A 14,521-nucleotide genomic window follows, 5' to 3' on the forward strand; every position below is an offset into this window, starting at 1 on the left:
CGACTCGGATTGGACAAGTACATTCGCATCGCCAAGTGCGAGGAACGAATCGCGAGGGAAGTGTTTGACGGAGGAGGGGTGAGCGACGTGTTGGTGCTGTACGGCGCCGGGAGCAAGTTTATGAACACGGCGTCGTTCTCGGGGCGCAAGTTTCGACACGACTCGTTGCTAAAGAGATTGCGCAGTAAATCCAACATCCGTGTCGAAATTGTGGATGAGTCGTACACGTCACAAGCGTGTTCAGCGTGCAACCAGAGAACGGGAGCGTTTCAGAAAATTGGCATGAATCACCGACTGCGCTGGGGAGTTTGTCCGACGTGCCACAGCGAGTTTGATCGGGACGAAAATGCCGCAAAAAACATATTGATCAACCATATTAGGTCTACCATCTGTAGGCCACGATGTCTTCCGGGGAGGGCATCGTAACCTCCCGGGAGAAAAATAAAACTCGGACGCAATAAGGTTGAAATTTCAATTTCAATTAATTTGTGTCTGGGACTCAGGAGGATAGGTGGAATACCACCCTTACATAAGTGTGAGTAAAGATAGTCTACCATCATTACGGGTGGTAAATAACTGTCTTTTTCTCAAAAATGGACCGCAAATTCGACTTTGCCGTCTAAAAAATAGGTCGCGAAGCGCTTAGTTTATGGTCAGTCAAAAATTAAAAAGTTAAAAACATTGCAGTCTCGATTTTGGGACTGCAATGTCGCATACAAATTCCATTATTTGTCGAGTTCCAAACTTTTTAAAAGTTGAAATGGCCATATCAATTGAAGGCACAGGCCTTTTGAACAGCCAAACAGATGATTAGTGCCGCGACTATTTAGTTGTCTCAAATAGGTTGGCGTATTTTCGGCAGAAAAATACACTTCTATTTTTTTATTAAAAAAATAAAAAGGCGGCAAGGGCTTTCTTCTGTGAAAATATATACGTAACAACGTTGCTTTTGTAAAATATTTCTATGATATTTATATTTCTTCCACCATTTTTGAGAAAAGCACTATATATGACTCGGCTGGAAGGCTACTTGCTGGCTTCGGATTCAATTAAACGGACTCCCAAGGTCGTCCGTTTAAAACGAATCCTCAGCCTGCAAGTAGCTACTTCCGAGCCTCGACAATAATGTACTATTATTGGTTACTTATAGCTGAAGAATTATAGTGCTCAGAGGTACCTACATATTATTTAGTAAAAGTTTTTTAAACCTATCAGCTATCGGTATAAAAGTTGTATCTCGTCACTCTCTAAAGTCTCTCATAAGTATGTTCTTAGTGCAAGATATTTACTAGTCTCTGGTGCAAGCATCAAAAATCTAATCTAATAAAAAATCGTGCGCTGGATTTTGCAGACGAACTAGATGGCGCTATATGTATGGAGCTTATGATTTGTGGTAACTGTTGTAAGATTCATTAAAATTACTAATTATTAGAAACAGATTTAATGAAATAGAGTTGAATAATCTCGATAATTTAATAAATTTAAAAGTAACGTGATTGATAGTTGACCTTTGTAAATAGAAGGTAGTTGGAAGAAAGAATAAAAGACGACTGGCATGGCGGTTAACGGGCATTCGGTTACGGGCAGAGGTGAAGGGAGGACGATTGTGAAGTGAGGTGATTGGAGATTGAACTGTAACGGAATATTGTGATCAGGAAATATATTGCTGTTATGGAAGAAGGAATTTTTATTACAGATCAGAAGTGGTAAGTACCTACAAGTCAGTATGGTATTCCTGAATGTATTATATTATGTAGGTATTAATATTAGAACTGATTGATTTAAATCTTAATTGCCCAATTAAGTTGTTACAATAGTAACAGTGGTGTAAAATTATTATAATTATATACCTATACATATATTAGTAACACTTATATTGGTTGTTGTTTAGTTGAAATTAATTATCATTTCGTATATCCTATGTTAGGAAGTTTATGTTTAACGGGCGCTTAGAAACAAAGACACCGTTAATTTTATCAAGAACAAAATAATTGGGTAAACCCATTTCGGCCTAGTCGATCACTCGAGAGCATTATACTGCAAGTTTTCTCTTCAAGACCAACAGTTAGGTTTTTTTAGTGTTTGCTGTAATGACTATCCATAATATAATTAAAGCATTCATTACATCGCGGGTAGCGTGAAACCTTTGGAACACCGTTTTATTTTGAATAGTTCGGATACCTTTATGATTATTTACAGGTGTAGATCGGATTCTTTTAGTCTATGTATGTACCGCTTATTTGGTTACAACTTTTACCATATTTTCAATATATTACTTATCAATACGTCAGTATTATATAGCGGGGTTAAGTGTTTTCGAAATTATAAACTACTCAGACTGTAAATAAGTAGGAATGATACTTTTACTGGTAGTTACCGACCCGCCGACCTAGCCGGAGTTACAATCGCTGTCGCTTCGACAACGAAAAGCATTATGTATCTATATCACTCTTCCATATTAGCGCGACAGTGACAGTTGCGTTCCGATCGCTACGGAGCGTAAGCGATTGGCATCTTGGCTACGCGGCCCGTTTCGTATTCCGGATCCCGTTTCGAATATCGGATCCATCTCGCGTTCCTGGATTTGGGTCCGTGCCGGATACTGGAACCGTGCCGGATGCATACCTGATTTGTGCCGGATGAGTTCCGGATTCGTACCGGATCCGTCCCGGACTGGTGCCGGATCCGTGCCGGATTGGTACCGGATCTGTGCCGGATTAATACCGCATGTATATCATTTGCCGGATTCGTGCCGGATCTGAACCGGATGCATGCCGGATTGGTATCGGATCAGTGCTGGATCCCGAATTTGTTCTAGATTCCGTTTCTGTACCAGTTTTAGAATTTTCTCGTTTCGAAAAGCCCGTGTTCCGGATCCGTACCGGGATGCGGATCTGTTTTGGATTTAAGATCTGTTTTAAACGTCCCGCATTCTACCCCGGAAGCAGTAACGTAAATTAAATAAATAAATAAAACAGTTGAATTTAGCTTAATAAGAACAATTTATATTTGTCTACTATTAACAATCCAAAGATTTAGAACTCTTCCATTGTTGGTGTTGTTTTCGAGTTCCAGACTATGGACCATGAGGAAAAAAACATCCAGGCGGCGCTTGAAAACTCCTGAGCGTGACCGAAAATCGAAATCTGATGATGGACAAGAACGTCGAAGCCGAAGTCGCAACCGCCGCCAGTCCCCGAGGAACAACAGACGGAGTCGCAACCGGCGAAGCCGCAGCAGCGGCAGACACGGCCGAGGCAATGAGAGGTGGCTTCGAAGATCAACACGGAAGGACAACACGGCCAGGATTGCTTCCACGTGGAAGCCGCACAGAACAGGAACGGATGGCTTGTATATCTTTGTCGTCTTCAGTTGTAGATTTTAATAGATGTCGTTTATTGCTTAAACTGCGAATATTTTGGTACAGTACCTTAAAGTTATTTGTATTGACGAAAGTTGTCTCGAGGTACGGGTTCACAGATTATGGGGGTGGAATCGTTGTCCAGGCAATGCTGTGGTGTCCTGTAGTTCGCTCAAGTTAGTTGTATGGGGCTCGTTAGCCTAATTTATAAGTTTTGATCTTGGTTGTTTCCTCTTTTGGCAAAATGTGACGTTAACGCTGGTAAAGGAAAGACTAAGTTACGTTTCTTCAGTATTTGTTCATAATTTAGTATATTAAAAAAAAAAAAAAAAAAAAAAAACAATAACGATCGATGCGCTATACGCTATACACCGATATTAGTACTTACCTACGTAATAATGGGTTGAGCTAGGGCAATATAGGTTGATTGGCGCTGTGGTATATCCATGATATTTCGAAGATATTTAAATGAGTGTTAGGTTATTTCCTGACACTATTTAACTGTGATTTGAATGTACGCTGTAAAGTTGAGTTTCTCATCTTCCTCTGTCGGTTGTCAGTCTGCTCATCCAGAATAACACCTAAGTACTTTATAGACGAAGTTTTTCTATTGTTTTACAATTACATGACGTCTGGTAGGTACCAGTGGTAACTAATATATGAATAAACTTTTGACACATTTAGAGACCACGAGGCGGAAGCAGCTGTTTTATACACGCACACATATCTCGTTTAGTCTGCGTTTAGAGTTACAAATTGTATTGAAGCCAGTTCGTCACCAAAGCTAGACCGCTTTCTGTGAAGGCGCTTACTGCATCCCAGGAAGCACCGTGAAATAGTATTGCCGTGTCATCTGCGTAGCACAACGTCTGCATTGGTCAGATCCAAGAAAGTCAAGTCGTTAATGTAGATTAGAAACAAAGTTAATCCAAGTATATGTAAAGTTGTTTGTTTAAAATTACCGACTTGTTCTTTAACCCTAACACATGTGTGCGGCCTGACAGGACAGTTCCGCGTATCCGGGAAATCTACAATTTTCTAATTATTATTAGAATAATTTCAATCGACGGGAATTTTTTTTCAATCTTATAAATCTTATAATGTTGGCGGGATCATTTTGGCTGGTGTTGATTGAATAACCAAGGTTGGGCCTACACTAGTAAAGTATTCATTATAACCGTGTATTGATTCGCTTTCAGTATCCTTGGTTTTAAGAAGTTCGTTGCATTTTAAATATTTTAGCTTGGTTATTGTAGCAAGCAAAGCTCTGCTGATTGCTGTTGATCAATTCGTCAATTGTGGTTGGTGCAACTGACGCTTTAAGTGGCAAGTAATATAACGATATGATGATAATACCTACATATGATGATAAGTATAATATTATCGAATTATAAAATTGCTGGATTATTTTAATTAATGAGTTACGTATTAATGAGTTACGTATTAATGAGTTACGTATTAATGAGTTACGTATTAATGAGTTACGGATTGATGAGTTACGGATTAATGAGTTACGGATTAATGAGTTACTGGATTAGTGAGTTACTGGATTAGTGAGTTACTGGATTGATCAGTTACTGGATTGTTCAGTTACTGGATTGATCAGTTACTGGATTGATCGGTTACTGGATTGATCGGTTACTGGATTGATCAGTTACTGGATTGGTCAGTTACTGGATTGATCAGTTCCTGGAGTAATCAGTTACTGGATTGATCAGGTACTGGATTACTGGATTAATCAGTTAATGAATTATTGAGTTATTGGGTTATAGAGTTATCGGATTATAGATTTATCCGATTATAGAGTTATCGGATTATAGAGTTATCGGATTATAGAGTTATCGGATTATAGAGTTATCGGATTATAGAGTTATCGGATTATAGAGTTATCGGATTATAGAGTTATCGGATTATAGAGTTATCGGATTATAGAGTTATCGGATTATAGAGTTATCGGATTATAGAGTTATCGGATTATAGAGTTATCGGATTATAGAGTTATCGGATTATAGAGTTATCGGATTATAGAGTTATCGGATTATAGAGTTATCGGATTGTAGAGTTATCGGATTATAGAGTTATCGGATTATAGAGTTATCGGATTATAGAGTTATCGGATTATAGAGTTATCGGATTATAGAGTTATCGGATTATAGAGTTATCGGATTATAGAGTTATCGGATTATAGAGTTATCGGATTATAGAGTTATCGGATTATAGAGTTATCGGATTATAGAGTTATCGGATTATAGAGTTATCGGATTATAGAGTTATCGGATTATAGAGTTATCGGATTATAGAGTTATCGGATTATAGAGTTATCGGATTATAGAGTTATCGGATTATAGAGTTATCGGATTATAGAGTTATCGGATTATAGAGTTATCGGATTATAGAGTTATCGGATTATAGAGTTATCGGATTATAGAGTTATCGGATTATAGAGTTATCGGATTATAGAGTTATCGGATTATAGAGTTATCGGATTATAGAGTTTATTGGATTATCGAGTTGAGTTTATTGGATTATCGAGTTGAGTTTATTGGATTATCGAGTTGAGTTTATTGGATTATCGAGTTGAGTTTATTGGATTATCGAGTTGAGTTTATTGGATTATCGAGTTGAGTTTATTGGATTATCGAGTTGAGTTTATTGGATTATCGAGTTGAGTTTATTGGATTATCGAGTTGAGTTTATTGGATTATCGAGATGAGTTTTTTGGATTATCGAGATGAGTTTATTGGATTATTGAGATGAGTTTATTGGATTATTGAGATAAGTTTATTGGATTATTGAGATGAGTTTATTGGATTATTGAGATGAGTTTATTTAATTATTGAGTAGAGTATTAGATTATTGAGTAGAGTTTATTGGATTATTGAGTTGATTTAATGGATTATTGAGTTGAATTATTGGATTATTGAGTTGAGTTATTGAATTATTGAGTTGAGTTATTGGATTATTGAGTTGAGTTATTGGATTATTGAGTTGAGTTATTGGATTATTGAGTTGAGTTATTGGATTATTGAGTTGAGTTATTGGATTATCGAGTTGAGTTATTGGATTATCGAGTTGAGTTATTGGATTATCGAGTTGAGTTATTGGTTTATCGAGTTGAGTTATTGGATTATCAAGTTGAGTTATTGGATTATTGAGTTGAGTTATTGGATTATTGAGTTGAGTTATTGGATTATTGAGTTGAGTTATTGGATTATTGAGTTGAGTTATTGGATTATTGTGTTGAGTTATTGGATTATTGTGTTGAGTTATTGGATTATTGAGTTGAGTTATTGGATTATTGAGTTGAGTTATTGGATTATTGAGTTGAGTTATTGGATTATTGAGTTGAGTTATTGGATTATTGAGTTGAGTTATTGGATTATTGAGTTGAGTTATTGGATTATTGAGTTGAGTTATTGGATTATTGAATTGAGCTATTGGATTATTGAGTTGAGTTATTGGATTATTGAGTTGAGTTATTGGATTATTGAGTTGAGTTATTGGATTATTGAGTTGAGTTATTGGATTATTGAGTTGAGTTATTGGATTATTGAGTTGAGTTATTGGATTATTTAGTTGAGTTATTGGATTATTGAGTTGAGTTATTGGATTATTGAGTTTAGTTATTGGATTATTGAGTTGAGTTATTGGATTATTGAGTTTAGTTATTGGATTATTGAGTTATTGGATTATTGAGTTTAGTTATTGGATTATTGACTTATTGGATTATTGACTTATTGGATTATTGACTTATTGGATTATTGACTTATTGGATTATTGACTTATTGGATTATTGGGTTATTGGATTATTGGGTTATTGGGTTATTGGATTATTGGGTTATGGATTATTGGATTATGGATTATTGGATTATTGGATTATTGGGTTATTGGATTATTGGATGATTGGATGATTGGATTATTTGTTTATTGGATTATTGGATTATTGGATTATTGGGTTATTGGATTATTGGATTATTGGATTATTGGATTATTGGATTATTGGATTATTGGATTTTAAAATTATTGGATTATTGGATTTTAAAATTATTGGATTTTAAAATTATTGGATTTTGAAATTATTGGATTTTAAAATTATTGGATTTTTAAATTATTGGATTATTGGATTATTAAATTATTGGATTATTGGATTATTAAATTATTGGATTATTGGATTATTAAATTATTGGATTATTGGATTATTAAATTATTGGATTATTGGATTATTAAATTATTGGATTATTGGATTATTGGATTATTAAATTATTGGATTATTGGATTATTAAATTATTGGATTATTGGATTATTAAATTATTGGATTATTAAATTATTGGATTATTAAATTATTGGATTATTGGATTATTAAATTATTGGATTATTAAATTATTGGATTATTGGATGAAAAAAAGACGGAAATAGAGAATGTTATGTTGTGATGAGACACGTTTGTGTCATGAGAGTGATTCGGTAAGTAGCACATTAAAAAATAAGAATGGAATCAAAAAACAAGAGAAATAATGTGCTACACGTAAAATTTGATTAAAAAAATGGTATGTTGTGAGACACGTTTTTGTCATGAGAGTGATTAAAAAAAAAGACGAGAAATAATGAGTAAAAAAAAAAATAGCAATCGAATATGTTAAGTAATGTACTTTATATGTATTGATGCATAAAAATTATTGTATATTGTTGTATAATTATTGAATAGAAACTTAAATATTTCGATGGATTTATTGGATTTGAAATAATTATGTGAAGATATAGATTAATTCAATAAATAATAAGAAAAATGTATATAGACAGACAAAGAAATTGTATTAAATGGGTAATGAAGGATTAATAACTTTCTTACTGAATGCCCGATGATTTGACATGCCGAGTGTAAGATTAGATGACAGACGCGATTAGTATGACTGTGCATGAGGACATGCACAATGTCAGGATGGGCGAGTGTAAGATTCATTAAAATTACTAATTATTAGAAACAGATTTAATGAAATAGAGTTGAATAATCTCGATAATTTAATAAATTTAAAAGTAACGTGATTGATAGTTGACCTTTGTAAATAGAAGGTAGTTGGAAGAAAGAATAAAAGACGACTGGCATGGCGGTTAACGGGCATTCGGTTACGGGCAGAGGTGAAGGGAGGACGATTGTGAAGTGAGGTGATTGGAGATTGAACTGTAACGGAATATTGTGATCAGGAAATATATTGCTGTTATGGAAGAAGGAATTTTTATTACACTGTATTGTAAAATCATGTTTTGACAACCAATGTAGCGAGATTTACTTCAGCTGTGAAATTCGACGCACGAAATTTTCTTGCGCAATAATTTTTTTCTACAGGAAATAACTCTTTTTAGTGTGGTACTGCTATCAATCTGAAATAGTATTGAGCTGCCATCTTGCAGAGAGTAGGAGAACTTTCTGAAGTGAAAAGCGCCCTCTGTTGATGAATAGAATCACTTCTATTTACTTTACTATGTTGGCTAAACTGGATGGATCTAAAGTAAATAATTTTGAACGCACCCTTTTGGTTGTCACAAACGTGAGCTATTTTTACGTTGACTAGAGGGCCGTTTCTTTATACGCCTACGTACCTGTTTCATTAAGAATATCACAATAGAATCGACAAATATAAATTGATATACTCGTTATAAATAGCATTAGAACTTATAAAATGGTATTGATTTATCATAATAATTTTATTTCATATGCGCTGACCGAGTAAATTATGATTTAAAATAATGATATTTAACATCACACTAATCTTGTAAAACGAAACACCTTCGATGAACGTATGAATAGCTTTTTACGAGTTGTCAATTTTGTCATTTGTCATTACGTGGCTCTACTAGTTTAAGAAAAGAAAACAAGCTTATGGTCGGCTAATTGCAGAAATATCTGTTTCTTATCAAGAATTAATATATTAATAGCAATATGGACAGTAAATGGACTAATCTAGGGCTCATAGTAGCAGTTTTTGTCACCTTACTTAGTTCTGTAACTAGCTATACTATCACAGTCGATGCCCATGCCGAAGAGTGTTTTTTCGAACATGTTGAAGCCGATACGAAAATGGGTAAGCCTAATTTATGAACTACAGTCCCTCTGTTTGTATTGCGATTACATTTTATTACCGTTATAAATGGTCATTCATTGTACACTGTCTTAATAGCATTCATTTTCATATAGCTTCACTATTCTGTAGTTTTTTAATGATTTATAAAAGTACATTCACTTTAAATAGCTTTGAAAGGAGTGGTTTCCTAATCTAAAACATTATTAATGACAAAAACTGTTTGCAGGTCTAACCTTTGAAATAGCAGAGGGTGGGTTCCTCGATATAGATGTGACAATCACGGGCCCCGACGGGACTGTGATATACCACGGCGAGCGAGAGTCATCGGGCATGTACACATTCTCTGCTCATGTGTCCGGCCGCTACACTTACTGCTTCAGCAACAAGATGTCTACTATGACACCAAAGGTAATTACACAAAATAGAGATATTTTTAGGACACGGGTTACCACTTTCAGTGCCAAGCGCCCCTTTTCTACTACAAAATAACACACATGGTTATTCTTGGCAGTGAATGTTGGCAGGAAAAATGATTTAAACAAAGCATAAATAAGCAAATGATTCAGGTTTAATAAAACTGTAACAATTAAATAGATAATATTACATCAAATCAGTTGTAATATTGTAAAGTTAACAGTTATTTTTAGTCAATAATTTTTAATGAATTTTAATTGTCATAAAATACATAATAACCATAACCAGACAAATGCGAGATGGACTGAGGTGAACCAGTTCCATTTTTCTTTTTGACCTCAAAAAATGGAACCCTAAAAATTATCTAATTTTATTTTCAATGGTCAATCAAATTATATTCCACAAATAAAAAACAGTCAGAATTAAATATTATCTTCCTTTGCAGAGTAATAATATGATTGTTACAAAACAAATTAAATTTTCTTCATTGTAGGTTGTAATGTTCAACCTGGAAATCGGAGATGCGCCCCACAAAGCGGAGGGAGACAAGGACGAGGCGGTGGACCACAACAAGCTGGAAGACATGATCAAGGAGCTGGCCACCACTCTCAAGACCGTCAAGCATGAGCAGGAGTACATGCAGGTCATTATTTTTAATTTTTTTTTCACCCTTTGAACACTACACTGGTCTATGATAAATAATGCGCTATCTAAATTCTTATTGCAATGCATGAAGGTTTATATTAAACTGTAACCATGCATGTCTGTGGCAGAGAAAGGAGTTAAGGTGAAAATATTCACCACAGGTACTTAAGTAACCTGTATAGTAGTGAGTTGGAGTCTACCTGAAGCAGTAGATTTTTATACACATTTTTTGTTATCAGGCAGTTTTTTTGAGTACAAAACAATGATTATAGAGTTTTACTTTAGTTTTATTATTCGCTGCCTTCTTATTTTGTTCAAATTTGTATTAGTCAAAATGTGTGTTACAATCCCTAAAGTAAAGCCTCTATAAAGGGTGCCAACAACTAAAAAAAAAACTGGCCAAGTGCGAGTCGGACTCACGCACGTACCATTACGCAAAAAACAGAAGAAATGTGTGATAATGATGATGATGACGTGATTACGTTTGTTGTATGGGAGCCCCACTTAACCTTTTGAATGCCACAGATGTCAACGTAAAATCGTGACAACGACGCCATTTGACGTCGATCGTTTTTTGATGAAAATCTACTGAAAAACACCCCACTTTTAGGTTGGCATTATTTATTCACAAAACTAAATTTTACCCCCGTGGCGTCAGTGGCACAGCAAATGGATGCGCCGTTTGGCGTTCAAAAGGTTAAATATTTATTTTATTCTGTTTTTAGTATTTGTGGTTATAGTGGCAACAGAAATACACCATCAGTAAAAATTTCAACTGCCACGGTTCATGAGATACAGCCTGGCGGCAGACAGACCGACGGACAGACAGACATACGGACAGTGGAGTCTGGAGTAATAGGGTCCCGTTTTACCCTTTGGGTACGGAACCCTAAAAAGGATAAATATACTGGTTACTTTGATTTATGAACAGTCGTAAGTCATAAACCCTGGTGTAAAATAATATTTGTCTTAAATTTGCAGGTTCGTGACCGCATCCACCGCTCCATAAACGAGAGCACGAACTCACGCGTGGTGCTGTGGTCTGTGTTCGAGGCGTCCGTGCTGCTCGTCATGACCGTGGGGCAGGTGTACTACCTCAAGCGGTTCTTCGAGGTGCAGCGCGTCGTTTAACGCACCATATACTGCCTGGTTTTGAGTAATTCGATCAAGGCTTGCAATACAGGGTTTGGTAATATGATGACGATGGATTATTATTGTCGCACTTATAAAGTGTTCATCATTTTCACGGACGACATCCATAGGGTGGGGCATAGCATCCATAGAGCTCCATTCCTACCGGCCTTTATTTAAATACTTTTATTTAAATACTTAAAGATACAGAGTATAATTAAAGAATAAAATAACGATGTATGCTAAAAAATCCCTGCATTGCATCTACAATCTATTTTACTCTAAATCAGGTGGGTATTGTATTTAAAATCAATTCGTCATTAGGCGAAATGTGTTTTTAGTTCAATCAGCAGTGTTAGCCATTTTTTAATCAATGCAATGTTTCTATATAATGATTTAAAATATCAGTTGTTAGAACTAAGAACATATACCGCCTGTATGACTACAACTCGCTCCCAGTATGTGACAATATCGTGACTGCTTTCATAGAATCAAGTGAGCTAATGAATGACACTACAATGAACCTTATTTGTAAGTATTTATGAGTTATTTTTGTACTTACTGCAGTATATGGCTCGCCATTGTTTTGGGTTTGTTTATTTACGAATTCGAACCATTTGTACAAACAAACGAATCAGACTGTTCAATAGGGTATTTGACTGTATTTAAAATCAATATTTTTTTACCATGCATGAAATAAAGCACCAGAGGAGTAATAGAGAAACGTAGACAGCAGTTATTTTTAGACACAATTTCTATTTTAAACCGTATAAAACTATAAAGAGTAGGTAATTTGATCGTGCCGTCAAATGCTAGTGTTTCACATAAATTCCATAGTAGCAAAATCGTTTTGACAGTTCAAAAAAAGAAACTGATTTGCCTAGTAGTCAAATACCCTATAGGAGTCGTTAAATTAATATAACCGATTATTGTAATATGATGAACCCCAAAGATTTACTTATATCCTGCCACGCACGCACATATCTGTAAAATGGTTGCTTATTTCGTTGTTATCCCCCTAAAATATTACCACGTTCAGTTGATGGTGACCATAGTACAAAAGAACAGGGTGGTCACCGTCAACGCACATGGCCAATATTTGGCAATCGTTCGCCCTTTTTCGCAAGCGTGGCTCTATTTCTCTTTTATTATTATAAAAGAGATGCAGTACGAATATTTGTCATATTTCTATAGGTACTCTAGTTTAGGGTGGTATTCCACCTGTCCAATTTCTTTGTCCAATGTGCATTGCGTCTCACTCTCTCATCAAGCTAAATGTGAGATGCAAATACACATTGGACCAATATATTGGACAGATGGAATACCACCCTTAGGTGGGATAATCGAAATAAGCTGTAATAGAGTTCTCGCGCAAATGTTATGTTTGTAATAGTAACTAATCATCACAAGGGAGCGAGGCGTGGACGCGTTCTGATCTGAGGTGTGACTGTGCGAGTTATTGAGTTATGAGTTTTGATGAAATAAATTAATAATGTTTGTACATTTGTGCGTTTTATTACCTTTTGGGCTTCTCTGCAAACTTTATCTAAGAATTTGGGTTTCTTTTAAGTCTAAAATTAACAAAATTGTTAATTAACAAAATATTTAAATATATTATATACATATTGGACAAAAAATAAGTACATAACGTTTTTTAAAATATTTTAACCTGGAAATAAAATTCACAGTTTTACTTATCTAATACGCCGTAAGTACATAAACAACACAATAAAGTATATATTTATAATTATAGCTACCTATAACTGGTTTACAGCCTCTAAGGCAATAATTATACAACCTTTAATAACAACCAGTCCAGATCTAAAAGAAGATACTTTAAGTATACCAATTTTAACAAGATATTAATTAGTTCATTCTTACTACATTCTAAAATAACTTCTATGGAAGCTCTAGAAGCAACTAGTATGTTGTAACTGTTTTATGATTTTACAATTATTTACCTAAAAATGCACGTCATGTGCTCATTGAAGAACATAAATCTTCATTTTAAGACCATAAGTCTAGAATGACGCTTACGCTTCTAGATCTGTGTTGAAGACACGCTCAAGCCTTAGAGCATTTAGTAACTGGAGACGTCATGGCTGTCATTTTCTGTACAAAAGGTTAGCTAAGGTACTTTTTTGAGAAATATATTCAGTTCCTGTTAGATTTTAAATTAAATTGCGCGCCTTTTAGTAGTGGAAATGGTATAGTCAGATTCTATTATAAGTCTATCAGTTCTGTTTGTCCGGTATAGTGTATTATACAGGGTGACCACTCTTTACTATAACCAAAATTCCCTGACTTTTCCCGGTTTTCCAGGCGTTTTTTCAAGTTTTTCCCTGACCATAATCTTAAATGTAATAAATATAAAATATGTAATTGGAATACATTTTTGAGTTTTTGCAGAATCTGAATTAGTCCAGTCATTATATCCAAAAAACCGACTCTATCCGTGAATAATCAGTTCTTGGATTTTTTTTTCGTAGGTCCCTCGGGGTGGTCACTGGGAGTGTAAATTCAAAAAGAAGACTGAATCAGACTCCTGTATTATATTCGAAAAACGGTTTTTCTTGAATAACTCGGCCATTTTTGATTTTACAGTAAAACCGTGAGGACAAAAATTGTAGGAAATTTGATTCTCTACAAATTTGGTCCTCACAATTTTTCTTCTAGGATCGATATTTTGGAAATTAAATTTGAAAAAAGCGACTAATTCAAAATATTTTCATCATCTACGAGATGCGAGCGATAGAAATTGGGAATCTAGTGGTATTGACCACTCGATTTCAATTCTATTAGTAGAATTTAAAAGCCTAGTAGTGGAGATATCATTTAACGAAATACACGAAATCGAGTGGTCGAATTTCAAAAATCGGCCCCCTGGACT

At 34.9% G+C, this 14,521-nt stretch overlaps 1 protein-coding gene across 1 annotated transcript; it reads left to right on the top strand.

Moving 5' to 3' along the window:
* The first annotated feature begins 9,221 nt into the window (after positions 1-9,221).
* On the top strand, positions 9,222-12,021 carry LOC134800093 (transmembrane emp24 domain-containing protein 2). Its single transcript, XM_063772569.1, has 4 exons — positions 9,222-9,441; positions 9,668-9,849; positions 10,349-10,498; positions 11,482-12,021. The coding sequence occupies exons 1-4, from the start codon at positions 9,300-9,302 to the stop codon at positions 11,629-11,631; spliced, it is 624 nt and encodes a 207-aa protein (XP_063628639.1). The 5' UTR covers positions 9,222-9,299; the 3' UTR covers positions 11,632-12,021.
* Positions 12,022-14,521: the final 2,500 nt, after the last annotated feature.

The sequence above is a fragment of the Cydia splendana genome, chromosome 19 (genome assembly GCF_910591565.1).
Source record: "Cydia splendana chromosome 19, ilCydSple1.2, whole genome shotgun sequence".
In the NCBI taxonomy this organism is placed as follows: domain Eukaryota; kingdom Metazoa; phylum Arthropoda; class Insecta; order Lepidoptera; family Tortricidae; genus Cydia; species Cydia splendana.

Excerpts from the sequence above, each read along its gene's own strand:
- LOC134800093 (XM_063772569.1), top strand. The coding sequence starts at position 9,300 with ATGGACAGTAAATGGACTAATCTAGGGCTCATAGTAGCAGTTTTTGTC. Across the intron at positions 9,442-9,667 it reads TGAAGCCGATACGAAAATGG|GTCTAACCTTTGAAATAGCA; the intron begins GTAAGCCTAATT and ends AACTGTTTGCAG. Across the intron at positions 9,850-10,348 it reads TGTCTACTATGACACCAAAG|GTTGTAATGTTCAACCTGGA; the intron begins GTAATTACACAA and ends TCTTCATTGTAG.